The sequence below is a fragment of the Callospermophilus lateralis genome, chromosome 12, assembly GCF_048772815.1.
Source record: "Callospermophilus lateralis isolate mCalLat2 chromosome 12, mCalLat2.hap1, whole genome shotgun sequence".
NCBI lineage: Eukaryota > Metazoa > Chordata > Mammalia > Rodentia > Sciuridae > Callospermophilus > Callospermophilus lateralis.
The window spans coordinates 111139483-111157249 of record NC_135316.1 but is presented as its reverse complement, the minus strand read 5'-3'; the positions used below and the strand labels follow the sequence as shown (position 1 = coordinate 111157249).

Below are 17767 nucleotides of genomic sequence, written 5' to 3'. Positions count from 1 at the left end.
TAGTGGGAGAGAAGCTGGCCAGGGAGGGGTCGGTGTCAGAGGGGCATCTGGGCTGGCTCTCCTGACCCCATGGTGCACAGGGCTGACTCCTGGGCTGCTGCCGCTGTGTGCACTGGGGCCTGGGATACTGTTCACAAAGGAGCTGCCCATGCAGCTGACGGCAGTTTGTATCACCCGAGGACAGGAACCTGCGCTGGGAGGGGACGGCGCCATCGCAGCGCCAGCAGAGCCCCCCAGAGTCAGCAGTTTCCCAAGCAGAGCTGCCAGTGCTCCGTCTCGGGCAAGGCAGACCAGCCTTCCAGAGGAGCCCCTGTCCCCACCTCCATCAGGCCGGGACAGGTGCGGGTGGGGATGAAGGGCTCTGATCTCTGCCCATCGCAGCCCCTGCAGGAGTCAGCCTGCCCAGCGTGGTGACATGGAACAGCAGACAGGCCCAGCAAGCCTCCAGAGCTTTAATGGGGAGGAGAGGTCGAGCCAGGGGTCTCTGCCGCAGGCGACCCCTTGGCCCGCATGGACTTGTCGATCCACTTGAGGAAGGCGGTGACCTTGGTGTAGACCCCATACTTCCCTTTCCTTGCGCACCCTTCTCCCCAGCTGACAATGCCCGTCACAAAGTAGGTGTCCTTGAACCGGGTGACATGGGGGCCACCACTGTCCCCCTGGCAGGCGTCCTCCAGCTTGGCATCGTAGCCAGCGCAGAACATGTTCTGGGTGATGGTGAAGCTGCTGGACAGCTTGCAGGTGTTGCGGTCCACGTAGGGCACCTCCAGCATCTTGAGAGTACTGGATGGCCGGCCCTTCTCATGGGTGCGCCCAAACCCGCTCACGATGCCCGTCTTCTGCGTCATCAGTGTGGCCTCTGCCCAGTCCTTCTGGGGCAGGCAGGCAGGGGCCACGTTCATGCGGAAGGTGATGGGCGTCTTCAGCCTGAGGACTGCGATGTCAAAGTCGTACGTCTCCCTCACGAACTTGTTGTGCTTGACCACCACCTCCACCTCATGGACCATCTCATTGCCCTCCTCCTTCTCCGTGTTCCGGTCCCCTGGAACCGGAGAGGACATCACAGCGTTAGTTCCCTGGGGACGGCATTTGCATGCCAGCTACTTTAAAATAACTGTATGTGATTGAGAAATGGTCTGTGGCCACATCTGAAACTGAAAAACGGAGAGTGGATAGAAGAGCACTTGAAAATGACCTTCCACGTCCCTCCCAGGTGTCAGGACCTGGTGTCCCTCCTGGGGTGTCAGGACCTGGTGTCCCTCCTAGATGTCAGGAGCTGGGTATCCCTCCTAGGTGTCAGGACCTGGTGTCCCTCCTGGGTGTCAGGAGCTGGTGTCCCTCCTAGGTGTCAGGACCTGGTGTCCCTCCTAGATGTCAGGACCTGGTGTTCCTCCTGGGTGTCAGGACCTGGTGTCCCTCCTGGGTGTCAGGACCTGGTGTTCCTCCTAGATGTCAGGACCTGGTGTTCCTCCTGGGTGTCAGGACCTGGTATCCCTCCTAGGTGTCAGGACCTGGTGTCCCTCCTGGGTGTCAGGAGCTGGTGTCCCTCCTAGGTGTCAGGACCTGGTGTCCCTCCTAGATGTCAGGACCTGGTGTTCCTCCTGGGTGTCAGGACCTGGTGTTCCTCCTAGATGTCAGGACCTGGTGTTCCTCCTGGGTGTCAGGAGCTGGTGTCCCTCCTAGGTGTCAGGACCTGGTGTCCCTCCTAGATGTCAGGACCTGGTGTTCCTCCTGGGTGTCAGGACCTGGTGTTCCTCCTAGATGTCAGGACCTGGTGTTCCTCCTGGGTGTCAGGACCTGGTGTCCCTCCTGGGTGTCAGGACCTGGTGTTCCTCCTAGATGTCAGGAGCTGGGTATCCCTCCTAGGTGTCAGGACCTGGTGTCCCTCCTAGGTGTCAGGACCTGGTGTCCCTCCTAGATGTCAGGACCTGGTGTTCCTCCTGGGTGTCAGGACCTGGTGTTCCTCCTAGATGTCAGGACCTGGTGTTCCTCCTGGGTGTCAGGAGCTGGTGTCCCTCCTAGGTGTCAGGACCTGGTGTCCCTCCTAGATGTCAGGACCTGGTGTTCCTCCTGGGTGTCAGGACCTGGTGTTCCTCCTAGATGTCAGGACCTGGTGTTCCTCCTGGGTGTCAGGACCTGGTGTCCCTCCTGGGTGTCAGGACCTGGTGTTCCTCCTAGATGTCAGGAGCTGGGTATCCCTCCTAGGTGTCAGGACCTGGTGTCCCTCCTAGGTGTCAGGACCTGGTGTCCCTCCTAGATGTCAGGAGCTGGGTATCCCTCCTAGGTGTCAGGACCTGGTGTCCCTCCTAGGTGTCAGGACCTGGTGTTCCTCCTGGGTGTCAGGACCTGGTGTCCCTCCTAGGTGTCAGGACCTGGTGTTCCTCCTGGGTGTCAGGACCTGGTGTTCCTCCTGGGTGTCAGGACCTGGTGTCCCTCCTAGGTGTCAGGACCTGGATGTCCCTCCTAGGTGTCAGGACCTGGATGTCCCTCCTAGGTGTCAGGAGCTGGTGTCCCTCCTGGGTGTCAGGACCTGGTGTTCCTCCTAGGTGTCAGGACCTGGTGTCCCTCCTGGGTGTCAGGACCTGGTGTCCTCCTAGGTGTCAGGAGCTGGTGTCCCTCCTAGGTGTCAGGACCTGGATGTCCCTCCTAGGTGTCAGGAGCTGGTGTCCCTCCTGGGTGTCAGGACCTGGTGTTCCTCCTAGGTGTCAGGACCTGGTGTCCCTCCTGGGTGTCAGGACCTGGTGTCCTCCTAGGTGTCAGGAGCTGGTGTCCCTCCTGGGTGTCAGGACCTGGTGTCCCTCCTGGGTGTCAGGACCTGGTGTCCTCCTAGGTGTCAGGAGCTGGTGTCCCTCCTGGGGTGTCAGGACCTGGTGTCCCTCCTGGGTGTCAGGACCTGGTGTCCTCCTAGGTGTCAGGAGCTGGTGTCCCTCCTGGGTGTCAGGACCTGGTGTCCCTCCTGGGTGTCAGGACCTGGTGTCCTCCTAGGTGTCAGGAGCTGGTGTCCCTCCTGGGTGTCAGGACCTGGTGTCCCTCCTGGGTGTCAGGACCTGGTGTCCTCCTAGGTGTCAGGAGCTGGTGTCCCTCCTGGGGTGTCAGGACCTGGTGTCCCTCCTGGGTGTCAGGACCTGGTGTCCTCCTAGGTGTCAGGAGCTGGTGTCCCTCCTGGGTGTCAGGACCTGGTGTTCCTCCTGGGGTGTCAGGACCTGGTGTCCCTCCTGGGTGTCAGGACCTGGTGTCCTCCTAGGTGTCAGGAGCTGGTGTCCCTCCTGGGTGTCAGGACCTGGTGTTCCTCCTGGGGTGTCAGGACCTGGTGTCCCTCCTGGGTGTCAGGACCTGGTGTCCTCCTAGGTGTCAGGAGCTGGTGTCCCTCCTAGGTGTCAGGACCTGGTGTTCCTCCTAGATGTCAGGACCTGGTGTTCCTCCTGGGTGTCAGGACCTGGTGTTCCTCCTAGGTGTCAGGACCTGGATGTCCCTCCTAGGTGTCAGGACCTGGATGTCCCTCCTAGGTGTCAGGAGCTGGTGTCCCTCCTGGGTGTCAGGACCTGGTGTTCCTCCTAGGTGTCAGGACCTGGTGTCCCTCCTGGGTGTCAGGACCTGGTGTCCTCCTAGGTGTCAGGAGCTGGTGTCCCTCCTAGGTGTCAGGACCTGGATGTCCCTCCTAGGTGTCAGGAGCTGGTGTCCCTCCTGGGTGTCAGGACCTGGTGTCCTCCTAGGTGTCAGGAGCTGGTGTCCCTCCTAGGTGTCAGGACCTGGTGTCCCTCCTAGGTGTCAGGACCTGGTGTCCCTCCTGGGTGTCAGGACCTGGTGTCCTCCTAGGTGTCAGGAGCTGGTGTCCCTCCTGGGTGTCAGGACCTGGTGTCCCTCCTGGGTGTCAGGACCTGGTGTCCTCCTAGGTGTCAGGAGCTGGTGTCCCTCCTGGGGTGTCAGGACCTGGTGTCCCTCCTGGGTGTCAGGACCTGGTGTCCTCCTAGGTGTCAGGAGCTGGTGTCCCTCCTGGGTGTCAGGACCTGGTGTCCCTCCTGGGTGTCAGGACCTGGTGTCCTCCTAGGTGTCAGGAGCTGGTGTCCCTCCTGGGTGTCAGGACCTGGTGTCCCTCCTGGGTGTCAGGACCTGGTGTCCTCCTAGGTGTCAGGAGCTGGTGTCCCTCCTGGGGTGTCAGGACCTGGTGTCCCTCCTGGGTGTCAGGACCTGGTGTCCTCCTAGGTGTCAGGAGCTGGTGTCCCTCCTGGGTGTCAGGACCTGGTGTTCCTCCTGGGGTGTCAGGACCTGGTGTCCCTCCTGGGTGTCAGGACCTGGTGTCCCTCCTGGGTGTCAGGACCTGGTGTCCCTCCTAGGTGTCAGGACCTGGTGTCCCTCCTAGGTGTCAGGACCTGGTGTCCCTCCTAGGTGTCAGGACCTGGTGTCCCTCCTAGGTGTCAGGATCTGGTGTCCCTCCTGGGTGTCAGGACCTGGTGTCCCTCCTAGGTGTCAGGACCTGGTGTCCCTCCTAGGTGTCAGGACCTGGTGTCCCTCCTAGGTGTCAGGAGCTGGTGTCCCTCCTGGGTGTCAGGACCTGGTGTCCCTCCTGGGTGTCAGGACCTGGTGTCCTCCTAGGTGTCAGGAGCTGGTGTCCCTCCTGGGGTGTCAGGACCTGGTGTCCCTCCTGGGTGTCAGGACCTGGTGTCCTCCTAGGTGTCAGGAGCTGGTGTCCCTCCTGGGTGTCAGGACCTGGTGTTCCTCCTGGGGTGTCAGGACCTGGTGTCCCTCCTGGGTGTCAGGACCTGGTGTCCCTCCTGGGTGTCAGGACCTGGTGTCCCTCCTAGGTGTCAGGACCTGGTGTCCCTCCTAGGTGTCAGGACCTGGTGTCCCTCCTAGGTGTCAGGACCTGGTGTCCCTCCTAGGTGTCAGGACCTGGTGTTCCTCCTAGATGTCAGGACCTGGTGTCCCTCCTGGGTGTCAGGATCTGGTGTCCCTCCTGGGTGTCAGGACCTGGTGTTCCTCCTGGGTGTCAGGACCTGGTGTCCCTCCTAGGTGTCAGGACCTGGTGTCCCTCCTAGGTGTCAGGACCTGGTGTCCTCCTAGGTGTCAGGACCTGGTGTTCCTCCTGGGTGTCAGGACCTGGTGTCCCTCCTAGGTGTCAGGACCTGGTGTTCCTCCTGGGTGTCAGGACCTGGTGTCCTCCTATGTGTCAGGACCTGGTGTTCCTCCTGGGGTGTCAGGACCTGGTGTCCCTCCTAGGTGTCAGGACCTGGTGTCCTCCTAGGTGTCAGGACCTGGTGTTCCTCCTGGGGTGTCAGGACCTGGTGTCCCTCCTAGGTGTCAGGACCTGGTGTCCCTCCTAGGTGTCAGGACCTGGTGTCCCTCCTAGGTGTCAGGACCTGGTGTCCCTCCTAGGTGTCAGGACCTGGTGTCCCTCCTAGGTGTCAGGACCTGCTGTCCTCCTAGGTGTCAGGACCTGGTGTTCCTCCTGGGGTGTCAGGACCTGGTGTCCCTCCTAGGTGTCAGGACCTGGTGTTCCTCCTAGGTGTCAGGACCTGGTGTCCCTCCTAGGTGTCAGGACCTGGTGTTCCTCCTGGGTGTCAGGACCTGGTGTCCCTCCTGGGTGTCAGGACCTGGTGTCCTCCTAGGTGTCAGGATCTGGTGTCCCTCCTGGGTGTCAGGACCTGGTGTCCTCCTAGGTGTCAGGACCTGGTGTCCCTCCTCGGTGTCAGGACCTGGTGTCCTCCTAGGTGTCAGGACCTGGTGTCCCTCCTAGGTGTCAGGACCTGGTGTTCCTCCTGGGGTGTCAGGACCTGGTGTCCCTCCTAGGTGTCAGGACCTGGTGTTCCTCCTGGGTGTCAGGACCTGGTGTCCCTCCTAGGTGTCAGGACCTGGTGTCCCTCCTGGGTGTCAGGACCTGGTGTCCTCCTAGGTGTCAGGATCTGGTGTCCCTCCTGGGTGTCAGGACCTGGTGTCCTCCTAGGTGTCAGGACCTGGTGTCCCTCCTCGGTGTCAGGACCTGGTGTTCCTCCTGGGGTGTCAGGAGCTGGTGTCCCTCCTGGGTGTCAGGACCTGGATGTCCCTCCTGGGTATCAGGACCTGGTGTCCCTCCTGGGGTGTCAGGACCTGGTGTCCCTCCTAGGTGTCAGGACCTGGTGTCCCTCCTGGGTGTCAGGATCTGGATGTCCCTCCTGGGTGTCAGGACCTGGTGTCCCTCCTGGGTGTCAGGACCTGGTGTTCCTCCTAGGTGTCAGGACCTGGATGTCCCTCCTAGGTGTCAGGACCTGGTGTCCCTCCTGGGTATCAGGACCTGGTGTCCCTCCTGGGGTGTCAGGACCTGGTGTCCCTCCTAGGTGTCAGGACCTGGTGTCCCTCCTGGGTGTCAGGATCTGGATGTCCCTCCTGGGTGTCAGGACCTGGTGTCCCTCCTGGGTGTCAGGACCTGGTGTTCCTCCTAGGTGTCAGGACCTGGATGTCCCTCCTAGGTGTCAGGACCTGGTGTCCCTCCTGGGTGTCAGGACCTGGATGTCCCTCCTGGGTATCAGGACCTGGTGTCCCTCCTGGGGTGTCAGGACCTGGTGTCCCTCCTAGGTGTCAGGACCTGGTGTCCCTCCTGGGTGTCAGGATCTGGATGTCCCTCCTGGGTGTCAGGACCTGGTGTCCCTCCTGGGTGTCAGGACCTGGTGTTCCTCCTAGGTGTCAGGACCTGGATGTCCCTCCTAGGTGTCAGGACCTGGTGTCCCTCCTGGGTGTCAGGATCTGGTGTCCCTCCTAGGTGTCAGGACCTGGTGTTCCTCCTGGGTGTCAGGACCTGGTGTCCCTCCTGGGTGTCAGGACCTGGTGTTCCTCCTAGGTGTCAGGACCTGGTGTTCCTCCTGGGTGTCAGGACCTGGTGTCCCTCCTGGGTGTCAGGACCTGGATGTCCCTCCTGGGTGTCAGGACCTGGTGTCCCTCCTAGGTGTCAGGACCTGGTGTCCCTCCTAGGTTTCAGGACCTGGTTTCCTCCTGGGTGTCAGGACCTGGTGTCCCTCCTGGGTGTCAGGACCTGGTGTCCCTCCTGGGTGTCAGGACCTGGTGTCCCTCCTGGGTGTCAGGACCTGGTGTCCCTCCTGGGTGTCAGGACCTGGTGTTCCTCCTGGGTTTCAGGACCTGGTGTCCCTCCTGGGTGTCAGGACCTGGTGTCCTCCTAGGTGTCAGGATCTGGTGTCCTCGTAGGTGTCAGGACCTGGTGTCCCTCCTGGGTATCAGGACCTGGTGTCCCTCCTAGATGTCAGGACCTGGGTATCCCTCTCAGGTGTCAGGACCTGGTGTCCCTCCTGGGGTGTCAGGACCTGGTGTCCCTCCTGGGTGTCAGGACCTGGATGTCCCTCCTGGGTGTCAGGACCTGGTGTCCCTCCTAGGTGTCAGGACCTGGTGTCCCTCCTAGGTTTCAGGACCTGGTGTCCCTCCTAGGTGTCAGGACCTGGTGTTCCTCCTGGGTGTCAGGACCTGCTGTCCCTCCTGGGTGTCAGGACCTGGTGTTCCTCCTGGGTGTCAGGACCTGGTGTCCCTCCTGGGTGTCAGGACCTGGTGTCCCTGCTAGGTGTCAGGACCTGGTGTCCCTCCTGGGTGTCAGGACCTGGTGTCCCTCCTGGGTGTCAGGACCTGGTGTCCCTCCTGGGTGTCAGGACCTGGTGTCCCTCCTGGGTGTCAGGACCTGGTGTCCCTCCTGGGTGTCAGGACCTGGTGTCCCTCCTGGGTGTCAGGACCTGGTGTTCCTCCTGGGTGTCAGGACCTGGTGTCCCTCCTAGGTGTCAGGACCTGGTGTCCCTCCTGGGTGTCAGGACCTGGTGTCCCTCCTAGGTGTCAGGACCTGGTGTCCCTCCTGGGTGTCAGGACCTGGTGTCCCTCCTGGGTGTCAGGACCTGGTGTCCCTCCTAGGTGTCAGGACCTGGTGTCCCTCCTGGGTGTCAGGACCTGGTGTCCCTCCTGGGTGTCAGGACCTGGTGTTCCTCCTGGGTGTCAGGACCTGGTGTCCCTCCTGGGTGTCAGGACCTGGTGTCCCTCCTAGGTGTCAGGACCTGGTGTTCCTCCTGGGTGTCAGGACCTGGTGTCCCTCCTGGGTGTCAGGACCTGGTGTTCCTCCTGGGTGTCAGGACCTGGTGTTCCTCCTGGGTGTCAGGACCTGGTGTCCCTCCTGGGGTGTCAGGACCTGGTGTCCCTCCTGGGTATCAGGACCTGGTGTCCCTCCTAGGTGTCAGGACCTGGTGTTCCTCCTGGGTATCAGGACCTGGTGTCCCTCCTGGGTGTCAGGACCTGGTGTCCCTCCTGGGTGTCAGGACCTGGTGTCCCTCCTGGGTGTCAGGACCTGGTGTCCCTCCTGGGTGTCAGGACCTGGTGTCCCTCCTGGGTGTCAGGACCTGGTGTCCCTCCTGGGTGTCAGGACCTGGTGTCCCTCCTGGGTGTCAGGACCTGGTGTCCCTCCTAGGTGTCAGGACCTGGTGTCCCTCCTGGGTGTCAGGACCTGGTGTCCCTCCTGGGTGTCAGGACGTGGTGTTCCTCCTGGGTGTCAGGACCTGGTGTCCCTCCTGGGTGTCAGGACCTGGTGTCCCTCCTGGGTGTCAGGACCTGGTGTCCCTCCTGGGTGTCAGGACCTGGTGTCCCTCCTGGGTGTCAGGACCTGGTGTCCCTCCTGGGTGTCAGGACCTGGTGTCCCTCCTGGGTGTCAGGACCTGGTGTCCCTCCTGGGTGTCAGGACCTGGTGTCCCTCCTGGGTGTCAGGACCTGGTGTCCCTCCTGGGTGTCAGGACCTGGTGTCCCTCCTGGGTGTCAGGACCTGGTGTCCCTCCTGGGTGTCAGGACCTGGTGTCCCTCCTGGGTGTCAGGACCTGGTGTCCCTCCTGGGTGTCAGGACCTGGTGTCCCTCCTGGGTGTCAGGACCTGGTGTCCCTCCTAGGTGTCAGGACCTGGTATCCCTCCTAGGTGTCAGGACCTGGTGTCCCTCCTGGGGTGTCAGGACCTGGTGTCCCTCCTGGGGTGTCAGGACCTGGTGTCCCTCCTAGGTGTCAGGACCTGGTGTCCCTCCTGGGTGTCAGGACCTGGTGTCCCTCCTGGGTGTCAGGACCTGGTGTCCCTCCTGGGTGTCAGGACCTGGTGTCCCTCCTAGGTGTCAGGACCTGGTGTCCCTCCTGGGTGTCAGGACCTGGTGTCCCTCCTGGGTGTCAGGACCTGGTGTCCCTCCTGGGTGTCAGGACCTGGTGTCCCTCCTGGGTGTCAGGACCTGGTGTCCCTCCTAGGTGTCAGGACCTGGTGTCCCTCCTGGGTGTCAGGACCTGGTGTCCCTCCTAGGTGTCAGGACCTGGTGTCCCTCCTGGGTGTCAGGACCTGGATGTCCCTCCTGGGTGTCAGGACCTGGTGTTCCTCCTGGGTGTCAGGACCTGGTGTCCCTCCTGGGTGTCAGGACCTGGTGTCCCTCCTAGGTGTCAGGACCTGGTGTCCCTCCTGGGTGTCAGGACCTGGTGTCCCTCCTAGGTGTCAGGACCTGGTGTTCCTCCTGGGTGTCAGGACCTGGTGTTCCTCCTGGGTGTCAGGACCTGGTGTCCCTCCTAGGTGTCAGGACCTGGTGTCCCTCCTAGGTGTCAGGACCTGGTGTTCCTCCTGGGTGTCAGGACCTGGTGTCCCTCCTGGGTGTCAGGACCTGGTGTCCCTCCTAGGTGTCAGGACCTGGTGTTCCTCCTGGGTGTCAGGACCTGGTGTCCCTCCTGGGTGTCAGGACCTGGTGTTCCTCCTGGGTGTCAGGACCTGGTGTTCCTCCTAGGTGTCAGGACCTGGTGTCCCTCCTAGGTGTCAGGACCTGGTGTTCCTCCTGGGTGTCAGGACCTGGTGTCCCTCCTGGGTGTCAGGACCTGGTGTCCCTCCTGGGGTGTCAGGACCTGGTGTCCCTCCTAGGTGTCAGGACCTGGTGTCCCTCCTAGGTGTCAGGACCTGGTGTCCCTCCTAGATGTCAGGACCTGGTGTTCCTCCTGGGTGTCAGGACCTGGTGTCCCTCCTGGGGTGTCAGGACCTGGTGTCCCTCCTAGATGTCAGGACCTGGTGTTCCTCCTGGGTGTCAGGACCTGGTGTCCCTCCTAGATGTCAGGACCTGGTGTTCCTCCTAGGTGTCAGGACCTGGTGTCCCTCCTGGGGGTCAGGACCTGGTGTCCCTCCTGGGTGTCAGGACCTGGTGTCCTCCTAGGTGTCAGGACCTGGTGTTCCTCCTGGGTGTCAGGACCTGGTGTTCCTCCTGGGTGTCAGGACCTGGTGTCCCTCCTGGGTGTCAGGACCTGGTGTTCCTCCTGGGGTGTCAGGACCTGGTGTCCCTCCTAGATGTCAGGAGCTGGGTATCCCTCCTGGGTGTCAGGACCTGGTGTCCCTCCTAGGTGTCAGGACCTGGTGTCCCTCCTAGGTGTCAGGACCTGGTGTCCCTCCTGGGTGTCAGGACCTGGTGTTCCTCCTAGGTGTCAGGACCTGGTGTCCCTCCTAGGTGTCAGGACCTGGTGTCCCTCCTGGGTGTCAGGACCTGGTGTCCCTCCTGGGTATCAGGACCTGGTGTCCCTCCTAGGTGTCAGGACCTGGTGTTCCTCCTGGGTGTCAGGAGCTGGTGTCCCTCCTAGGTGTCAGGACCTGGTGTCCCTCCTGGGTGTCAGGACCTGGTGTTCCTCCTAGGTGTCAGGACCTGGTGTCCCTCCTAGGTGTCAGGACCTGGTGTTCCTCCTGGGTGTCAGGACCTGGTGTCCCTCCTGGGTGTCAGGACCTGGTGTTCCTCCTAGGTGTCAGGACCTGGATGTCCCTCCTGGGTATCAGGACCTGGTGTCCCTCCTGGGTGTCAGAACCTGGTGTCCCTCCTGGGTATCAGGACCTGGTGTCCCTCCTGGGTGTCAGGACCTGGTGTTCCTCCTGGGTGTCAGGAGCTGGTGTCCCTCCTAGGTGTCAGGACCTGGTGTCCCTCCTGGGTGTCAGGACCTGGTGTTCCTCCTGGGTGTCAGGACCTGGTGTCCCTCCTGGGTGTCAGGACCTGGTGTCCCTCCTAGGTGTCAGGACCTGGTGTCCCTCCTAGGTGTCAGGACCTGGTGTCCCTCCTGGGTGTCAGGACCTGGTGTCCCTCCTGGGTGTCAGGACCTGGTGTCCCTCCTAGGTGTCAGGACCTGGTGTCCCTCCTAGGTGTCAGGACCTGGTGTCCCTCCTAGGTGTCAGGACCTGGTGTCCCTCCTAGGTGTCAGGACCTGGTGTCCCTCCTGGGTGTCAGGACCTGGTGTCCCTCCTAGATGTCAGGACCTGGTGTTCCTCCTGGGTGTCAGGACCTGGTGTCCCTCCTGGGTGTCAGGACCTGGTGTCCCTCCTAGGTGTCAGGACCTGGTGTCCCTCCTGGGTGTCAGGACCTGGTGTCCCTCCTGGGTGTCAGGACCTGGATGTCCCTCCTGGGTGTCAGGACCTGGTGTTCCTCCTGGGTGTCAGGACCTGGTGTCCCTCCTGGGTGTCAGGACCTGGATGTCCCTCCTGGGTGTCAGGACCTGGTGTCCCTCCTGGGTGTCAGGACCTGGTGTCCCTCCTGGGTGTCAGGACCTGGTGTCCCTCCTGGGTGTCAGGACCTGGTGTTCCTCCTGGGTGTCAGGACCTGGTGTCCCTCCTGGGTGTCAGGACCTGGTGTTCCTCCTAGATGTCAGGACCTGGTGTCCCTCCTGGGTGTCAGGACCTGGTGTTCCTCCTGGGTGTCAGGACCTGGTGTCCCTCCTGGGTGTCAGGATCTGGTGTCCCTCCTGGGTGTCAGGACCTGGTGTCCCTCCTGGGTGTCAGGACCTGGTGTCCCTCCTGGGTGTCAGGATCTGGTGTCCCTCCTGGGTGTCAGGACCTGGTGTTCCTCCTGGGTGTCAGGACCTGGTGTCCCTCCGAGGTGTCAGGACCTGGTGTCCCTCCTAGGTGTCAGGACCTGGTGTCCCTCCTGGGTGTCAGGACCTGGTGTCCCTCCTGGGTGTCAGGACCTGGTGTCCCTCCTGGGTGTCAGGACCTGGTGTCCCTCCTGGGTGTCAGGATCTGGTGTCCCTCCTGGGTGTCAGGACCTGGTGTTCCTCCTGGGTGTCAGGACCTGGTGTTCCTCCTAGGTGTCAGGACCTGGTGTCCCTCCTGGGTGTCAGGACCTGGTGTCCCTCCTGGGTGTCAGGACCTGGTGTTCCTCCTGGGTGTCAGGACCTGGTGTCCCTCCTAGGTGTCAGGACCTGGTGTTCCTCCTAGGTGTCAGGACCTGGTGTCCCTCCTAGATGTCAGGACCTGGTGTTCCTCCTGGGTGTCAGGACCTGGTGTCCCTCCTGGGTGTCAGGACCTGGTGTCCCTCCTGGGTGTCAGGATCTGGTGTCCCTCCTGGGTGTCAGGACCTGGTGTCCCTCCTGGGTGTCAGGACCTGGTGTCCCTCCTGGGTGTCAGGACCTGGTGTCCCTCCTGGGTGTCAGGACCTGGTGTCCCTCCTGGGTGTCAGGACCTGGTGTCCCTCCTAGGTGTCAGGACCTGGTGTTCCTCCTAGGTGTCAGGACCTGGTGTCCCTCCTGGGTGTCAGGACCTGGTGTCCCTCCTGGGTGTCAGGACCTGGTGTCCCTCCTAGGTGTCAGGACCTGGTGTCCCTCCTAGGTGTCAGGACCTGGTGTTCCTCCTAGGTGTCAGGACCTGGTGTCCCTCCTGGGTGTCAGGACCTGGTGTTCCTCCTGGGTGTCAGGACCTGGTGTTCCTCCTAGGTGTCAGGACCTGGTGTTCCTCCTGGGTGTCAGGACCTGGTGTCCCTCCTAGATGTCAGGAGCTGGTGTCCCTCCTGGGTGTCAGGACCTGGTGTCCCTCCTGGGTGTCAGGACCTGGTGTCCCTCCTGGGTGTCAGGACCTGGTGTCCCTCCTGGGTGTCAGGACCTGGTGTCCCTCCTAGATGTCAGGAGCTGGTGTCCCTCCTGGGTGTCAGGACCTGGTGTCCCTCCTAGGTGTCAGGACCTGGTGTCCCTCCTAGGTGTCAGGACCTGGTGTCCCTCCTAGATGTCAGGACCTGGTGTCCCTCCTAGATGTCAGGAGCTGGTGTCCCTCCTGGGTGTCAGGACCTGGTGTCCCCCCTGGGTGTCAGGACCTGGTGTCCCTCCTAGGTGTCAGGACCTGGTGTTCCTCCTGGGTGTCAGGACCTGGTGTCGCTCCTGGGTGTCAGGACCTGGTGTCCCTCCTAGGTGTCAGGACCTGGTGTCCCTCCTAGGTGTCAGGACCTGGTGTCCCTCCTGGGTGTCAGGACCTGGTGTCCCTCCTGGGTGTCAGGACCTGGTGTCCCTCCTGGGTGTCAGGACCTGGTGTTCCTCCTGGGTGTCAGGACCTGGTGTCCCTCCTAGGTGTCAGGACCTGGTGTTCCTCCTAGGTGTCAGGACCTGGTGTCCCTCCTAGGTGTCAGGACCTGGTGTCCCTCCTAGGTGTCAGGACCTGGTGTTCCTCCTGGGGTGTCAGGAGCTGGTGTTCCTCCTAGGTGTCAGGACCTGGTGTCCCTCCTAGGAATCAGGACCTGGTGTTCCTCCTGGGTGTCAGGACCTGGTGTCCCTCCTAGATGTCAGGAGCTGGTGTCCCTCCTGGGTTTCAGGACCTGGTGTCCCCCCTAGGTGTCAGGACCTGGTGTCCCTCCTAGGTGTCAGGACCTGGTGTTCCTCCTGGGTGTCAGGACCTGGTGTCGCTCCTGGGTGTCAGGACCTGGTGTCCCTCCTAGGTGTCAGGACCTGGTGTCCCTCCTAGGTGTCAGGACCTGGTGTCCCTCCTGGGTGTCAGGACCTGGTGTCCCTCCTGGGTGTCAGGACCTGGTGTCCCTCCTGGGTGTCAGGACCTGGTGTTCCTCCTGGGTGTCAGGACCTGGTGTCCCTCCTGGGTGTCAGGACCTGGTGTTCCTCCTAGGTGTCAGGACCTGGTGTCCCTCCTAGGTGTCAGGACCTGGTGTCCCTCCTAGGTGTCAGGACCTGGTGTTCCTCCTGGGGTGTCAGGAGCTGGTGTTCCTCCTAGGTGTCAGGACCTGGTGTCCCTCCTAGGTGTCAGGACCTGGTGTTCCTCCTGGGGTGTCAGGAGCTGGTGTTCCTCCTAGATGTCAGGACCTGGTGTCCCTCCTAGGTGTCAGGACCTGGTGTTCCTCCTGGGTGTCAGGACCTGGTGTTCCTCCTAGGTGTCAGGACCTGGTGTCCCTCCTAGATGTCAGGAGCTGGGTATCCCTCCTGGGTGTCAGGACCTGGTGTCCCTCCTGGGGTGTCAGGAGCTGGTGTTCCTCCTAGGTGTCAGGACCTGGTGTCCCTCCTAGGTGTCAGGACCTGGTGTCCCTCCTAGGTGTCAGGACCTGGTGTTCCTCCTGGGGTGTCAGGAGCTGGTGTCCCTCCTAGGTGTCAGGACCTGGTGTTCCTCCTGGGTGTCAGGACCTGGTGTTCCTCCTAGGTGTCAGGACCTGGTGTCCCTCCTAGATGTCAGGAGCTGGGTATCCCTCCTGGGTGTCAGGACCTGGTGTCCCTCCTGGGGTGTCAGGAGCTGGTGTTCCTCCTAGGTGTCAGGACCTGGTGTCCCTCCTAGGTGTCAGGACCTGGTGTCCCTCCTAGGTGTCAGGACCTGGTGTTCCTCCTGGGGTGTCAGGACCTGGTGTTCCTCCTAGATGTCAGGACCTGGTGTCCCTCCTAGGTGTCAGGACCTGGTGTTCCTCCTGGGTGTCAGGACCTGGTGTTCCTCCTAGGTGTCAGGACCTGGTGTTCCTCCTGGTGTCAGGACCTGGTGTCCCTCCTAGGTGTCAGGACCTGGTGTCCCTCCTAGGTGTCAGGACCTGGTGTTCCTCCTGGGGTGTCAGGACCTGGTGTTCCTCCTAGATGTCAGGACCTGGTGTCCCTCCTAGGTGTCAGGACCTGGTGTTCCTCCTGGGTGTCAGGACCTGGTGTTCCTCCTAGATGTCAGGACCTGGTGTCCCTCCTAGGTGTCAGGACCTGGTATCCCTCCTGGGTGTCAGGACCTGGTGTTCCTCCTAGGTGTCAGGACCTGGTGTCCCTCCTGGTGTCAGGACCTGGTGTCCCTCCTAGGTGTCAGGACCTGGTGTCCCTCCTGGGTGTCAGGACCTGGTGTCCCTCCTGGGGTGTCAGGACCTGGTGTTCCTCTTGGGTGTCAGGACCTGGTGTCCCTCCTGGGTGTCAGGACCTGGTGTCCCTCCTGGGTGTCAGGACCTGGTGTCCCTCCTGGGTGTCAGGACCTGGTGTCCCTCCTGGGTATCAGGACCTGGTGTCCCTCCTAGGTGTCAGGACCTGGTGTCCCTCCTAGGTGTCAGGACCTGGTGTCCCTCCTAGGTGTCAGGACCTGGTGTCCCTCCTAGGTGTCAGGACCTGGTGTTCCTCCTGGGGTGTCAGGAGCTGGTGTCCCTCCTAGGTGTCAGGACCTGGTGTTCCTCCTGGGTGTCAGGACCTGGTGTTCCTCCTAGGTGTCAGGACCTGGTGTCCCTCCTAGATGTCAGGAGCTGGGTATCCCTCCTGGGTGTCAGGACCTGGTGTCCCTCCTGGGGTGTCAGGAGCTGGTGTTCCTCCTAGGTGTCAGGACCTGGTGTCCCTCCTAGGTGTCAGGACCTGGTGTCCCTCCTAGGTGTCAGGACCTGGTGTTCCTCCTGGGGTGTCAGGAGCTGGTGTTCCTCCTAGATGTCAGGACCTGGTGTCCCTCCTGGGTGTCAGGACCTGGTGTCCCTCCTGGGGTGTCAGGAGCTGGTGTTCCTCCTAGATGTCAGGACCTGGTGTCCCTCCTAGGTGTCAGGACCTGGTGTCCCTCCTGGGGTGTCAGGAGCTGGTGTTCCTCCTAGGTGTCAGGACCTGGTGTCCCTCCTAGGTGTCAGGACCTGGTGTCCCTCCTAGGTGTCAGGACCTGGTGTTCCTCCTGGGGTGTCAGGAGCTGGTGTTCCTCCTAGATGTCAGGACCTGGTGTCCCTCCTGGGGTGTCAGGACCTGGTGTCCCTCCTAGGTGTCAGGACCTGGTGTTCCTCCTAGGTGTCAGGACCTGGTGTCCCTCCTAGGTGTCAGGACCTGGTGTTCCTCCTGGGTGTCAGGACCTGGTGTTCCTCCTAGGTGTCAGGACCTGGTGTTCCTCCTGGTCGTCAGGACCTGGTATCCCTCCTGGGTGTCAGGACCTGGTGTTCCTCCTAGGTGTCAGGACCTGGTGTCCCTCCTGGGTGTCAGGACCTGGTGTCCCTCCTGGGTGTCAGGACCTGGTGTCCCTCCTGGGGTGTCAGGACCTGGTGTTCCTCTTGGGTGTCAGGACCTGGTGTCCCTCCTGGGTGTCAGGACCTGGTGTCCCTCCTGGGTGTCAGGACCTGGTGTCCCTCCTGGGTGTCAGGACCTGGTGTTCCTCCTGGGTGTCAGGACCTGGTGTCCCTCCTAGATGTCAGGACCTGGTGTTCCTCCTGGGTGTCAGGATCTGGTGTCCCTCCTAGGTGTCAGGACCTGGTGTCCCTCCTAGGTGTCAGGATCTGGTAACCCTCCTGGGTGTCAGGACCTGGTGTTCCTCCTGGGTGTCAGGACCTGGTGTCCCTCCGAGGTGTCAGGACCTGGTGTTCCTCCTAGGTGTCAGGACCTGGTGTTCCTCCTGGGTGTCAGGACCTGGTGTTCCTCTTGGGTGTCAGGACCTGGTGTCCCTCCTGGGTGTCAGGACCTGGTGTTCCTCCTGGGTGTCAGGACCTGGTGTCCCTCCTGGGTATCAGGACCTGGTGTCCCTCTCAGGTGTCAGGACCTGGTGTTCCTCCTAGGTGTCAGGACCTGGTGTCCCTCCTGGGTGTCAGGACCTGGTGTTCCTCCTAGGTGTCAGGACCTGGTGTCCCTCCTAGGTGTCAGGACCTGGTGTCCCTCCTAGGTGTCAGGACCTGGTGTCCCTCCTGGGTGTCAGGACCTGGTGTCCCTCCTAGATGTCAGGACCTGGTGTCCCTCCTAGGTGTCAGGATCTGGTGTCCCTCCTAGGTGTCAGGACCTGGTGTTCCTCCTGGGTGTCAGGACCTGGTGTCCCTCCTAGGTGTCAGGACCTGGTGTTCCTCCTGGGTGTCAGGACCTGGTGTCCCTCCTAGATGTCAGGACCTGGTGTCCCTCCTAGGTGTCAGGATCTGGTGTCCCTCCTAGGTGTCAGGACCTGGTGTCCCTCCTAGGTGTAAGGACCTGGTGTTCCTCCTGGGTGTCAGGACCTGGTGTCCCTCCTAGATGTCAGGACCTGGTGTCCCTCCTGGGTGTCAGGATCTGGTGTCCCTCCTAGGTGTCAGGACCTGGTGTCCCTCCTAGGTGTCAGGACCTGGTATCCCTCCTGGGTGTCAGGACCTGGTGTCCCTCCTGGGTGTCAGGACCTGGTGTCCCTCCTAGGTGTCAGGACCTGGTGTTCCTCCTGGGTGTCAGGACCTGGTGTCCCTCCTAGGTGTCAGGACCTGGTGTTCCTCCTGGGTGTCAGGACCTGGTGTTCCTCTTGGGTGTCAGGACCTGGTGTTCCTCCTGGGTGTCAGGACCTGGTGTCCCTCCTGGGTGTCAGGACCTGGTGTTCCTCCTAGGTGTCAGGACCTGGATGTCCCTCCTGGGGTGTCAGGACCTGGATGTCCCTCCTAGGTGTCAGGACCTGGTGTCCCTCCTGGGTGTCAGGACCTGGTGTCCCTCCTAGGTGTCAGGACCTGGTGTTCCTCTTCGGTGTCAGGACCTGGTGTCCCTCCTGGGGTGTCAGGACCTGGTGTTCCTCCTAGGTTTCAGGACCTGGTGTCCCTCCTAGGTGTCAGGACCTGGTGTCCCTCCTGGGTGTCAGGATCTGGTGTCCCTCCTAGGTG

The 17767-nt window shown here is 62.0% G+C and overlaps 1 protein-coding gene across 1 annotated transcript in view; it reads right to left on the bottom strand.

Annotated features, from left to right (window-relative positions):
- Window positions 1–452: 452 nt before the first annotated feature.
- The window catches only part of F10 (coagulation factor X), a 58159-nt gene continuing 40844 nt past the window's right edge, over window positions 453–17767 (bottom strand). Inside the window, exon 8 of the mRNA XM_077110670.1 lies at window positions 453–1042. Coding sequence (XP_076966785.1) covers window positions 453–1042 — 590 coding nt within the window. The remainder of the gene's footprint in view (window positions 1043–17767) is intronic.